Source organism: Macaca mulatta, chromosome 9, assembly GCF_049350105.2.
Source record: "Macaca mulatta isolate MMU2019108-1 chromosome 9, T2T-MMU8v2.0, whole genome shotgun sequence".
In the NCBI taxonomy this organism is placed as follows: domain Eukaryota; kingdom Metazoa; phylum Chordata; class Mammalia; order Primates; family Cercopithecidae; genus Macaca; species Macaca mulatta.
Window position 1 is genome coordinate 36,745,704 of NC_133414.1, and position 14,056 is coordinate 36,759,759.

Consider the following 14,056-nt stretch of genomic DNA (forward strand, 5'->3'; position numbering starts at 1 on the left):
AGTCTGAAGCGTGCATGTAGGGTGGGTGAGTTGCGGGGGTCGGCAACCAGGCAAATCACTAGCGAGGCTTTAGTACCTATCTTTTCTCTCCAGGATTCTTGACCAAAAGTTACACTCTAAAGTCCAAACAGGTACATACCTAAGGGGAATATGGTGGAAATGTCAAAGGGGAGATAGGCATGGTGCGGGGGCAGAAAAATCCCGGCAGACCACAGGCTGTACCACCCTTTGTTAAGGGTATGTGGCTACATTGATCTCTGGTCTTCAGATGCTCTTCCCGGTTAACACTGCCCAGTGACCTGCCTGGACAGGAAGCAAGTCACCTTAGTGCCACTGTCTCTTTCTCCTCTTAAGCCCTCAAACCATAATTGAATGTAAATGTTATACATTTTATAATGAAATAAAAATTGCGTAATGCGCCTAAGTAGATATGCCACACACCTATGGTTCAATGACTGAATGCTGACTTTCATATATGGCCCAAATTACAAAGCAGCAATCAGAACAGACAACAAGGGAACTCCTCTCCCAAGGGTTCAGCAATCTGACCCAAACTGCATAGCCCAGACAATCTGAATACACACATGCAAGTGTAAATATGCCCCAATCAGCTTTCCCAGGAAGCAGGAAGGTCTACACAGCCTCAATGAAGAGCACTATTTTGGACTGTTGCTGTCTACCCACCCTCTCCAGGGCTGTAATTCTTTAGAATTCCCCTTTCACACTTCTTTTCTCATCTGGTCAGCATTACCACTTTGCAGCCACTTATTTTCCATGGACATCTGCCACTTATCCTAACAAATAGCATTAATACAGATGAGAGCATGGAGCTTTTAAAATATGGACTAATAAATGTATAAACAGTACTTGGAAAGGGAGAGAAAGCACAGGTTAAAACATGGCTAGATGTAGAGAATTAAATGAAATGTTTATAAAGCCTTTCACAAGATGTCCACACATTGCTGATGCTAGACAAATACCAAGTCCCTTATTCCTTCTCTTCCCTTTTAGTACCTGGATTTGTCACTAACAGGTACTGAGGTCTGAATAAATCAAGGCATGATTTCATTTCTCGGCCTCAGTTTCCTCATATAAAAAATTAAGATAGCTGTACTATCATACTAGTCTTTTTTTCAAGAACTAGTTCAAAAGATTCCCAGCCCCCCCAACCCCCGACCAGACTCTCCTCATGGCTGTCCTCAGTAAATATTTGGAAAAAGGGTGGGAAGTTTGTTTCTCCACCTTATATTCTTCCCAATAAAGGCAAGAAAAGTCAGGGATGGGCGTCGGGAGGGAATGCGAACCAACATTTACTGTACTTCTCTCACAGCCAGGAACGTTCACATACCTTGATCTTAGTCAACTGGCCTAAGTGAACTTGTCCCCATCACGACAAAACCCGAAGGCATTCTAAAAGCAAAGCAAAGCAAGGGCAGTGGATGAATTTTGTTAATTTAGTTCTCTACCTCACGTTAACCTCCAAGGAACTAAAAAAAAACTCCACAGCGAATTCAACATTAAAATAGCTCTGGGACCTCAAGATTTATTTCACAGCTTAAAACAAGGTCACCATCAAGTTCTCGGCAAAGCTCAAAATACAATAGAAGAGAGAACTCCCAAATCAAGGCCCAGCTTCTTTTAAATGCTAAAACAAAAACAAAACCCGGGTGCCGTGGCTCATGCCCATAATCCCACGGGAGGCCGAGACGGGAGGATTGCTTGAAGCCAGGAGTTCGATACCAGCGCGGGTTACGAAGCGAGATCCCATCTCTACAAAAAGTTAACACAGGCCGGGCGCGGTGGCTCAAGCCTGTAATCCCAGCACTTTGGGAGGCCGAGACGGGCGGATCACGAGGTCAGGAGATCGAGACCATCCTGGCTAACACGGTGAAACCCCTCTCTACTAAAAAAATACAAAAAAGTAGCCGGGTGAGGTGGCGGGCGCCTGTAGTCCCAGCTACTCGGGAGGCTGAGGCAGGAGAATGGCGTAAACCTGGGAGGCGGAGCTTGCAGTGAGCTGAGATCCGGCCACTGCACCCCAGCCTGGGCGGCAGAGCAAGACTCCGTCTCAAAAAAAAAAAAAAAAGTTAACACAGACACACACTCACATCCACCACCTTAGCCTGGCTTAGGGTCGGGAGCCCCTGTTACGAAGCGAGATCCCATCTCTACAAAAAGTTAACACACACACACACACACTACCTTAGCCTGATGTAGTGGCGGTGGCCTGTAGTCCTCACTGCTTTGGACACACACACACACACACACACACACACACATACCCCCTACCTTAGCCAGGGGTGGTGGCGCGCGCCTGTAGTCCTGGCTACTTTGGAGGCTGAGGCGGGAGAATCGCTTGAGCCCAGGAGTTCGAGGCTGCAGTGAGCCGAGATTGCGCCACTGTCCTCCAGCCTGGGCGACAGAGCGAAACCGTATCTCTAAAAAAATAAATTAGAAAAAGAAGAAGACAAAAAGAACCAGACCGGTCTCGGAGAGGCAGGCGCAGCCTCAGCTCCCTGGGCCTGCGTCCCCAACCCGGCCCCGGCTGCACTCGCGCCCGCTGCGGGTCCCAGGGACACACCTCGCACACCGCGCTAGGCCCCGTTCCGTCCAGCCCGGGGGAGTGGAGGAGGCAGAGGCCGGGTGGGGAAGGGCCTCCAGAAACTGAGCTCCCGACGACGTCTCCCGCGACCCCAGCGCCGGAGAGAGGCGCGGCCCCCGGGAGCGATCCCACATCCGCGCAAGGCCGCGCCGGGCCGCACCGCCCCGGCCCTCCCCGCGGCCGCCGATCTGCTTCCAGGGCAGAGGGAAGGGGCGGTGACGGGGCGGGGCGGGGGCTGCGGCGAGGGCGGGCGCCGCTGGCGGGGGAGGGCCGTCAGCATCCTCCCTGGCCGCACCGCGCCGCGCGGGGCCCAAGGGCCGCGCCCACGCCCGCTGCCCGCTAGCTCGCCGGCTAGTCCCGTAGTCCGGCGCTGACACGCGTGCCCCCGGCTTGAACCGGAACCTCTTGAGGAGGCGGCCGCCGCCGCCGGGGAAGCGGACACCGACCGGGAAGCGCGGGGGGAGGCGGCCTGCGCGGCGCCGCCCGCCATGGCCGCGGCGGGGTGAGGTAGGCGCGGCGGCCGCAGTCGCGCGGACCCGAGCGCTCCTCCGCCGCGGATAGGCCGGCCGAAGGGGAGCCGGGGCCGTCGCCCGCTCGTCGCCGCCGCCGCCGCCCATGGCGAGGCCCCGCCGCCGCCGCCGCTGCTGACCCGGCGGCCGGCCGCGGCTTCCGCCCCCTCCCTTGGCGGCGAGCGGGCAGGCCTCCCCACACGCCCCCGCCGCCCGCGCCCCGCGTCTGCCCGACCCGGGTCGGGGAGAACAGGACCGCAGCAGGAGTCGGGGGGCCGCCGAAGATGGGGAACACTACCTCGTGCTGCGTGTCGTCCAGCCCCAAGCTCCGGAGGAATGCCCATTCCCGGCTGGAGTCCTACCGGCCGGACACGGACCTGAGCCGCGAGGACACAGGCTGCAACCTGCAGCACATCAGCGACCGGGAGAACATAGACGGTGAGTGCGGCCCGCCGAGCCCCCTGCCTTTCCCCGCGGCTTCAGCCGCACACCCAGCGTCGGGGCGGCCCGGCTGCACTTGCTTGCTCAGCCGGTCTCGGCGACCCTTGCATAACGGGGGCTTCGCCCGCGCAGCCGAGGCGCCCGGGGCCCCGCAGCCTCCGGGCGTACCCCTGGCTAGTTACCCCCAAGTGAGCGGCCGCGGAAACTTTGCAGGCCCGCGGCAACCAGCACGGCGGGCCGGGGGCGGGTGTGTGCGCGTGGGTCGCGAGGTGACAGGAGCCGGTCCTCGTCCTCAATGGAGCGGCCAGCGCTGGGCGGGGGCGGCCCGGGAGCTCGGGGTTCCAGGCATTACCTGAATGCAGCCCGAAGCCAAGTTGTGCACGTGTTTGTCCTGTAAAAGCCAAGTGAGTGGATTCCCATTTTGGAATCCCGGTGTCTCCAACCTGGAGTTGGAGAAACATGTTGCCTTGAGTCAGTTCCTCGGAAGCTTACAAATGGACTTCACTTGGCTGACCCCCCCTTCCCATTCTCCCGTTTTTTTAAAAAAGATATTTTTGAGTGGCGGTTCCAGGATTAGAGTCAAATAGCTTCTCCCGAGAATGCTCTTTAAAAGATTGTCAAGACACCTTTGGGTTAAGTCACCCACTTTTTGCATGGGCCCGAATTGCAGTCCTATGAATTTATGATTTATTCAGGTGACTTTTGGTTGGACTGGAGTTTGCAGAAAGAAAAAAAGCTAAGACTAATTACTGCACCCAGTAATGTTTTATTTTATTGGTTTGGCAACATATTTATTAGCACTGTTGCGCAATGATATCGACAGAGGGATATTTATGTATCATGCTTAAAATATAGTTTATAGAATTTTCAACTGAAAAGATTTGAAATTGGAAATATCTTTTTATGACAACGTGATTTTTTAAAACCCAAACATCTTCTCATAATCTGCTTGAACTAATATGAAAACATTTTTGTGTGAATGAATGAACACAACTCCATAATTCATTTCTGTCGACTTTAGGATGGAATATTCTCTCTACTGTGGAAAGGCCACGTTTAAACTCTGCTAAAGGAAAGATTTTTCTCGTTTGTCTTTGTGTAATTTCTTCCAAGTGGTAATTTTATCTTTTTTTAGGAGAGCATCTTTATTAAATGAGTGCCATGTATAAAGAGACTAACACAACGTCTGGTTTCTAGTACGCGCTTAGTAAACTATCGTTCCATATGATGTTTCTAGTGTTGTTATTTTAGATTTCCATTATTTTAAACATACTCTTAGATGTTTGAACTACAGCCATATTTTCTTCTTAAATCTGTGCATTAAAGGCATTTAAAGCAGGATGAAGGCCACATCAGTTTTGATCACTTTCACAGCCTCTAGCATCTGAAAGAAAAGTCCAGCATATAACAAACATTCAGTAAGTATTGCACTTTAAAGGGAGGAATAAATGAATGAATTTATTAGAGAAAGCCATTACCCAGTCCTATACTATGTTGACAGGCGAAAACATTTGGAAATAATTTCTTCTTTATGCTGTGCAGTAAATTTCTTTATGTTGTGCAATATCTAGCGGAGGCTTTATGTTTTGAATGATGGATCAAAAAAAAAAAAAAAAAGAAAAGAGAAAAAAACAAAAGATTTACATTTCTTAGAGCCAGGCTGCATAGTTATTATAGACTATTGTAAGGAAATAATGTGGAAAAAATAAGTGTAACCAGGTATTTGGCACTAAGGCTTAGTACAATTTTGCCAGAGTACAGTGAAATGATATTTTGTGTTCTTTCATTTCAAAGAAATCTTAAGTTTCAGTCATTAGGAATTTTTGAGAGAACGTTTGGAAGACTGTTTTGCAGATTCAGCGTAGTTTAAGAGAGTATAGGGCAGGTTTCCAATCTAGGCTGTGGAGTGTCCTCTCATCCCAGATCCCAGTTCTTATGATTATGCTAGTTTAAACCCCAAAATACTAATTCATCTTCTGTCTCTCAGATTCAATAAAGAATACTTCCAGCATTGACCCAGCCAGCAGTTCTCAACATTGGTTTCAGTTAAACTAGAAATCTAGTACTGTACATTGCCATTAATATGTTTAATTAAATCTCTCCAAGGTGGTTCTGAGATGCAGGTAGGCCTGAGAATTGTTGGCTGGACGAATCTTGGAAGTGTTACCTGCTGTTCAGGGACATTTTTGGCAGAAACTCATTATTAGAGGCTGAGAGAAGAGAACAGTTTTAATTAGATAGTATGTATATATGCACACAACATCTATATGTCTATATTTGCTAATCTGTATCTGTATGTATTTGAACTGAGTTATATTGATTGTTAGGTTATTAGTAAACATTTTAAAACTAGATTTTAAGAATTACTGATTCTAGTATATATCAAAAGCTGAAGTACTCAAGTACCATTTTTTTTTATGTTCTGAAAAACATCCCACCCAGCTGGTTTAGAAAGGTTTGAAGTTCATGGGTCTTCTATGATAGGTTAGCGTCTTTAAATCACAGAGATATGATATATGTATCCATGTTTTCTTCCCTCTGTCACCAAACACATGAAGGGATAATATTTGTCCTGTAGAATTTCAGTAACAATTTTAGAGTCCGGGTACTTAGATGTCTATGGTGCTTTATGGCAACTTAATGTGTCTTTGTACTTAGTGTATCTTAGTGTTAGGTGATTCATGTTTTTGAAATTGGTATTAGACTCATGCTCCCCAGGTATTATTTTTTATAAAATCATTCAGAGATTGAGAAAAAACAACAACACATAACAACGATAGTAATCTTCAGAACAATTCTTTAGGAAAAGAAAAAAAATGATAGTAATAATTGCAACCTATATATTACTTTGTCTGTACCAACTGCTGCTCTGAGTACTTGGATTCCATTCATTTACTTAGAACTCACAGTAACCCTATGGGTAATATTATCCTTACTTTAGGACAAAGAAATGAGTCATTGAGAGGAGAAATGACTTGTCCAAAGTCACACAGCCAATATGTGGCAAGTGGAAACTTTCCATTGTTGCTTGACGTAGCCATCAAACGTTAGCTAGTCTGGGGTTGCCTTCTGGGGTAGGGTCTTGTCATTGCAGTCATATCCATACTTTCTCAAAGATAAACAGCTTCTGTCTGCAACAGTTATTCAGTCCAGACTTCCAGGACTAGATTATTTCTGTGGGAGGAAAAAGGGAGGGAGGGACTAAAGAAAATTTAAAATGTGAGGAGACCAAATAAATCAGGATACTTGTAACAGCTGTACCATAGAGTCTTTGTAGGGTTTTACCTCAAAATGGTTAATGGCAACTTCTTTTTTTTTTTTTTTTTTGAGATGGAGTTTTGCTCTGTCACCCAGGCTGGAGTGCAGTGGCACAATCTTGGCTCACTGCAACCTCCGCCTCCCCAATTCAAGCGATTCTCCTGCCTCAGCGTCCCAAGTAGCTGGGATTACAGGCATGTGCCACCATGCCCGGCTAATTTTGTATTTTTAGTAGAGGAGAGGTTTCTCCATATTTGTTAGACTGGTCTCGAAATCCCAACCTCAGGTCATCTGCCCACCTTGGCCTTCCAAAGTGCAGAGATTATGGGGGTGAGACACCGCTCCTGGCCCATTCTTTTCATTTTTATAGCTTACCTGTCATACTTGACAACTCACTTTCTCCCTCGTCTTGTATCATATCTGGTAGGAAAGTGTGGCTGTCCGTCCTCAGAATACATCCAGAGTTTGACCACTCTCAAGACTTCTACTGCTGCTGTTCTGAAGATCTAAGCAGCTGCCGTCTCCGCCAGCCCACCTGGTCTCCCTGCTTCCACCCTTGCCTGCTCCAGTCTGTTCTCAACACAACAGCCATGGCTGAGATCCTTTAAAAAACTTTAACTTATTCCTTCACTCAAAAACGGCAGTGACGCCTCATTGCACAAGTAAAAGCCGTACAGTGCTCTTCAGGGCCCCTTGGGATCTGCCTGCCATCAGCTCACTCAGTCGTTCATTCCAACTACATTGGCCTCCTTCCCTGCCCCTCCTGGAACATACCAGACACAAACTTCCACCCCTGTTCTCTCCCTCTGCCTGAAGTGTTCACCATGTGCTCTCTTGGCTGAGTCCCTTTATCACCTGCAGCCTTGGTTCAAGCCTGACCTTTTCAGGGAGGCCCTCCCAATCACCTTTAAACATCCTTTCTGCTGCCCGCTGGCAATGCCAGTGCATATTCCCTGCACTCCTGTTTTTTTATTCCCTAATATCTCATGATACACTGTATAAGTATAAACATAAATAATAGCTACTTTCACCTACTAGCATGTAAGTTCCAGTAGAATATTTGTTTGGTTCACTGATGTAACCAAGTGCCTAGAGTAGCACCTGATTCCTTGAAGATACTATAAATATTTGTTGAATGAATTTGTTGAGTGAAACCAACCATTGAAAGATGTGAGTGAGAACATCATCGCGTGTATTTATTGGGTGAGGGGAAACAGGAGGGAAGAAGAAAATGAAGAGGATTTGTCATAATGAAAGTAGCATGGATGTGAAACTTTTTGGCTTTGTAGTTTAACCTGAGAGGTAGCAGATAGAGTGATGTCCTGAAAATGAAACTTAAAGGTTTTAAAGCATATAAAGAAAAAAAAGAAAACACACCCAGGCTGAAAGGAAACCCTGGCTAATGGGAATCTGTTTACTAATGTGGTATTTTTAGTCTTTTTTCCTTGTTTCTTTCAACGAATGACTTTAGCTGTGGCCTTACATCCTTAAGGGTCAAATTGAGACTCAAATGCTTAATTAACCAAAAAGTACTAGATGAACATCTGCAATTATGAACATAGTCACTTATGTTGATTTTCTTGTCTGAGATGTGAAGTGTCTTATGGGATATAGGTACATGGTGTTTGGAGACTCTACAGCCAGAGAAGCTAGAAGCCTCAGGGACTCATCCCAAGCAACGGAGGGATAACTGTCTAAAGTATGATTGCTGTTAGAAGGGTGGGGACATGGGGACAATTTGAAATCTTAAGTTCCTGAAGGATGAGCTTGCATATTGTTCTTGGCTTCCTTGAGTGTCTACAATCTATTTAACATCACCTCTGCAGCACTTTCTTGAATCTTCATCCCACATTAACATTATCAGCCCTAGTGAGCAGAACATACCTGTGGACTTTCTTTCCAGGCTAAGACTTATCAGCCCCGCTGCCTGTGAGATGTGTGGAAACACTCCGACCAAGCATGTGACTTCGTATTAGTTAACAGTGTGGAGAGGTGCAGTTTAAGGATTTGTCAAGAGAGCCATTCTCCATAGCACTGACCGTGGGCCCATGACCTATCTCTACTTGCTTTTCATATGTTTCTCTTTCGCTTAGAATCAAGGAGTCCTTTGCTTCCACACCCCTGTTTTACAGGTAAGAAGACTGAATCTCAGAGAGGTGTAGTTTCTTGCCCAGGTCATGCAGATCATGGATAACGGTAGTAGAATTTATTCTGTTAATTTTCAGCCAAGAACAGTGCTAATTACTTGACTTGTATTGTCTTAGTCTTCTCATCATTCTCCCCACTTTCTAGGTGAAGAAATTGGGCCTTAAAGGTTAAGACATTTGTGGAAGGTTCCTCAGTTTGTTAGTGGCAGCTGGGGTTCAGTCTGCTGTTAGCTTGCCTCCATGCCTCAACTGCCCTGTGACAGCTAATTAGAGAATGATCCATGTCTAGAATCTGAACCTCCTGGTGCCTGGCCCAGCCCACTTTGTTTCAAGAGATTCACAGTTATTGCCTGTATGCTTTTGTCTAGCAATATTTTGTGATTAGGACTTTTACTTTCCCGCCTGCTTTTTTTTTTTTTTTTTTACTGAGACAGGGTTTCACTCTCTTGCCCTGGCTGGAGTGCAGTGGTGCGATCTTGGCTCACTGCAACCTCTGCCTCCCAGGTTCAGGTAATTCTCCTGCCTCAGCCTCCCGAGTAGCTGAGATTACAGGTGAATGCCACTACTGCCCAGCTAATTTTTGTATTTTTAGTAGCGATGGGGTTTCACCATGTTGGCCAGACTGGTCCATATGATCCACCTACCTTGGTCTCCCAAAATGCTGGGATTATAGGTGTGAGCCACCACGCCCAGCCTGCTGCCTGCTTTTTGAGAGTAATGAAAATTAAATAATTCTGTGGAGTGGTAGCTTTTCTCACCTTCTCACCCTCCTCTACGGAGCTGATGGTCTTTTTTTTTTTTTTTGAGATGCAGTTTCGCTCTTATTGCCCAGGCTGGAGTGCAGTGGTGCCATCTCAGGTCACTGCACTCTCCCCCTCCTGGGTTCAAGTGATTCCCCTGCCTCAGCCTCCTAAGTAACTGGGGCTACAGGCACGCACCACCACACCCAGCTAATTTTTGTACTTTTGGTAGAGATGGGGTTTTGCCGTGTTGGCCAGGCTGGTCTCGAACTCCTGACCTCAGGTGATCTGCCCGCCTCTGCCTCCCAAAGTGCTGGGATTACAGGTGTGAGCCACAGTCCCCAGCCTGATGGTCTTGCTTTTACATTTATGGCTAGATGAAACTAATGCGAAGATTAAATTTATTTCTGTCCAGGAAGAAGGGGCAGAACCAAAAAATACCAAGAAACAGGATATGTGAGTGGCTTTGAAATTCTGTTTTAATCACATAAGGTCAGATATTTAGCTCCAAGTGTGTCACATTGGATTGACTTTAAGGAAACAGTGCTATTTTTCCCAAGAGGGCTATTGACAGTATATTTGTCATACTTCACAGTGCGAATCCTTTCATCATTCAACATTGGGCCATGAGGGTAGGTCCCCAGCAATGACAGCTGATGTAAACCCCTCATCCTTTCAGTATTGTTTCCAGTTTGTAGCTGGAAGAAGGGTGAGAGTTCACTTTCCCTGCAGCATTTCTCATCCTCTTAAGATGTTGAGTAGTTTGTTGCTTGGAGCCTTGGTCATGAGACCGTTTCTTCTGTGATTCTCAGCATTATTCTAGCCTGTCTTTCCTGAAGGAAGGAGAGGCTCAAGGAAGGTAAAGTCAGAGAGGGCTCTTCTCAGGGGATTTATAGGGTGTGCTCTCGGCTCTGTGAAGTGTGGTGGAGGGCAAAGAGAGGAAGCCTCGTAATGGAAAGACACGCATTCCAGATGTGGCTCCACTTTTACTGAGGGGCCTCCATCCTGCTGAACCTCACCTTCCTCTTCTGCTTTAAAAAAGTGCTTAATGGCCGGGCGCGGTGGCTCACGCCTGTAATCCCAGCACTTTGGGAGGCCGAGGTGGGCGGATCACGAGGTCAGGAGATCGAGACCATCCTGGCTAACACGGTGAAACCCCGTCTCTACTAAAAATGCAAAAAATTAGCCGGGCGAGGCGGCGGGCGCCTGTAGTCCCAGCTACTCGGGAGGCTGAGGCAGGAGAATGGCGTGAACCCGGGAGGCGGAGCTTGCAGTGAGCCGAGATCACGCCATTGCACTCCAGCCTGGGCGACTAAGAGAGACTCTGTCTCAAAAAAAAAAAAAAAAAAAAAAAAGTGCTTAAAAATACTGCCTTGCCTTGAGCTGGGCGCCGTGGCTCACACCTGTTATCCCAGCACTTTAGGAGGATGAGGTGGGCGGATCATGAGGTCAGGAGATCAAGACCGTCCTTGCTAACACAGTGAAACCTGGTCTCTACTAAAAATACAAAAAATTAGCCTGGTGCGGTGGCGGGCGCCTGTGGTCCCAGCTACTGAGGAGGCTGAGACAGGAGAATGGTGTGAACCCAGGAGGCGGAACTTGCAGTGAGCCGAGATTGCGCCACTGCACTCCAGCCTGGGCGACAGAGACTCCGTCTCAAAAAAAAAAAAAAAAACAAAAAAAACTGTCTTGCCTTACACATTGAGGTAGTAGTGTAAGGATCCAAATGAGGCTAAAATGCTTAATAAGCCACATAGTACTAGGTGAGCTTATGTCATTATGAATGTGGCACTCACATTGATTTTCTTGTATTATATGCGAAGTATGCTCCAAGATCTACACCTAATTATGTTTGGACTGTCCATAGCCAGAGAAGCTGGAAGCCTAAAGGGCTTATCCTAACAAAGACATCAAAGCAGGTTTCAAGGCAGTCCCAGAACATAACTGTAATTTTAGAGCTGGGTAGGGTGAGGTTATATAGAGCTGTCTGACCTTTGAGTGGGATGCTTGCTGGCTGTAGAATTTGGAATAGAAATACTATTTCTCAGATTCATTACTCTTCTGAGTTGCATCTTTCTGAAGTCAGTGTGATGCCCAGTGGGATGAATATTTGAAGAAGCTTTCCCTGACTCCTGGGGTAGTGGAGCCCACCCAGGCTGTTTCCTAACTGTGTCCTCGGAACCACATTCCTAGGAATGTCAGCATGCACCCTTAGGTATAAGCTGGAGCCAGGGCTTGCTTGCTTGCCTATTTATTCAGAGAATAGGGTTTTGAGGCTTGCATAAATATGCTTTATTATATTAAAATACTGCTTTTAATAAAGGGTACTTGGTGACCTGAAATAATAAGGTCAGGCATTCCTCAGCAGGTTATTAGGGACTGTTGTTCCCATTTCTTTTAGGAAAGGAGTCTAACTGGCTAGACCCAGAGTTACAGGGAGCTCAGGAGATACCCCGCCCACCTTTTCTTTTCTGCTGTTGGCTCTGTGTGCTGCTGGTAGTTCTTGCTAGGCTCTCTGTCTCCCTTTCCTTTTTCTGGGGTCTTCCTTTGCTATCTGCCAGCTTGGAGAGAAGGGTGTGCTAAAGCTAAAATTGAGCACGTCAGCCTGGCAACTCAGATTGGTGGATCCCACAAGTCAGCAAGCTTTTTGCCTATAAAGTCCCATGGTGACTCTGGCAGGAGAGTTCATTTCAGGGATTGGCCAACTCCAGACTGCTACTTTGTTGCCTTGCCAGGAAGGTTGCTTTTCAAATAGGTAAGTGGAAAACCTGTAAATCTCTGTTTTTGATCTTTGTCAGAAGATGGATGTTCTATACGTTAGGTTTTTTTTTTTTTTTTTTTTTTTTGAGACGGGTTTTGCTCTGTTGCCCAGGCTGGAGTGCAGTGGCGTGAGCTTACTGCAAACCTCTGCCTCCCGGGCTTAAGTGATCCTCCCACCTCAGCCTCCCAAGTAGCTGGGACTAAAGGTACGTGCCACCATGCCCGGCTAATTTTTGTATTTTTTGTGGAGACAGGGTTTCGCCATGTTGCCCGGGCTGGTCTCGAACTCCTGGGCACAAACCATTTGCCCGCCTCGGCCTTCCAAAGTGCTGGGATTATAGGTGTGAGCCACAGTGCCTGGCCCCATTAGTTTGTAAAAAAACTTTTTTGTTATTATTTTGTGTTTTTGTTTTAGTATGGTTTAAAAACCGATCTGAGAGGCAGTTTCGTAATAGAAATTCTAAAATGTTTTGGGCCATGGTAACAACTCTGGGGTCTAGTCTCCCATGGTTATACTACTTGCATTAAAAATTACTTCAGTGCAGACACATTATCCTCTATTGGGGATGTATAGTGGGGGTTCAGACACGTTATTCCCTACTGGGGATGTATAGCGGGGCTTCATTGGGTATGGTGTATGTGAGTGGCTTGCTCAGCAGAAATGTATGAGCAGCTTAGACATGTCAGCTGGCTCCTGGTACTGAGAGAAATACAGCTGGGCACAGTAAAGAGAATTGTTACCAACTACAATCACATCCGTGCCAGTTTGCTTTGTGAGCTTTGCAGAAATCCCAGTTGGGTGGTGAAATGCAAGTCACTTCTATTTTGGATGCCTCTGATTATAGACCTTCTGACTGTGAAGGCTGACTAGGAAATTCTCTGCATGGGAGTTCTATGTAATATAGCTATATGTTTCAAAACTGTGAGTGCAGTGCTTACAACATTTTATAAGCAAGTTCTTTATTTTGGGTGGATGCTTCTTTCTTGGTGGGCAATAAGGAAAAAGAGAAGTTATTAAGGATATTTTGTTTATATTTGGTAAACTCCTTGCCTCACACTACAGATTTAACATGAATCAGAGGAATTAGTGCATGGTGGGTAGGATGAGGTCTGTTTTTCACTTCTCGAGAAAAGATTTCACTCCAAATTTAGAATTCTGTCTATTCATGATTACATGGTCTTAGGATTTTAATTGACTTTCAGGATTTATTGGATACATTTATTCCAGTTAGTGCAATAATAATAATCCTTTAAATTATTTCTGGTTCTTACAATAGGTTTGTAGAATTTGTGTAGTTGTTTAAAAGTCCAGATTTTACAGCTCCTCGTCTGTGTATCCTGCCAACGTCCCGGAGGAGAAAGAAGTCATGGTATTGTGTTTCCCATGGCTGTGTTTCCTTGATGCACACATTTATCAAGGATTCCTTTCATTTACAGTGAGTGTTACTTTTGTCAGTTTAGGGATAATCTTATTTTTCCACAGCCTTTTTTCCCTCAAGCTGTGAACCGTTATTTTACCATGTAGTGCTTGTTGCTCTTTTGCTTGCAAAGTGATGATAAGCAGTTTATATAGCATTAGAGATTGCCTTCTATCTTCTG

The 14,056-nt window shown here is 46.4% G+C and overlaps 2 protein-coding genes across 12 annotated transcripts in view; one reads left to right on the forward strand and one right to left on the reverse strand.

Moving 5' to 3' along the window:
* Nucleotides 1-2,782, reverse strand: part of LOC107000097 (uncharacterized) — a 118,167-nt gene extending 115,385 nt beyond the window's left edge. For 3 of the 7 annotated variants that reach the window (XR_001447044.3, XR_013397997.1, XR_013397996.1), the window contains exons 1-2: nucleotides 2,582-2,743; nucleotides 1,349-1,410 (exon numbers count right to left, since the gene is read on the reverse strand). The gene's annotated coding sequence lies outside the window, so the exon portion shown is untranslated. Of the gene's footprint in view, nucleotides 1-1,348; nucleotides 1,411-2,289; nucleotides 2,439-2,581 lie in introns of all 7 variants that reach the window. The other 4 variants (XR_013397994.1, XR_013397998.1, XR_013397995.1 and 1 more) reach the window with 4 other exon arrangements.
* Nucleotides 2,783-2,870: 88 nt separating this feature from the next.
* CCNY (cyclin Y) overlaps nucleotides 2,871-14,056 on the forward strand; it is a 222,971-nt gene continuing 211,785 nt past the window's right edge. For 2 of the 5 annotated variants that reach the window (XM_015146741.3, XM_077945050.1), the window contains exon 1: nucleotides 2,871-3,549. Coding sequence is in view for 3 of the 5 variants with exons in the window: in XM_077945050.1 (XP_077801176.1) it covers nucleotides 3,396-3,549 (154 nt within the window). In the remaining 2 variants the exon portion in view is untranslated. 5 annotated transcript variants of the gene reach the window in all.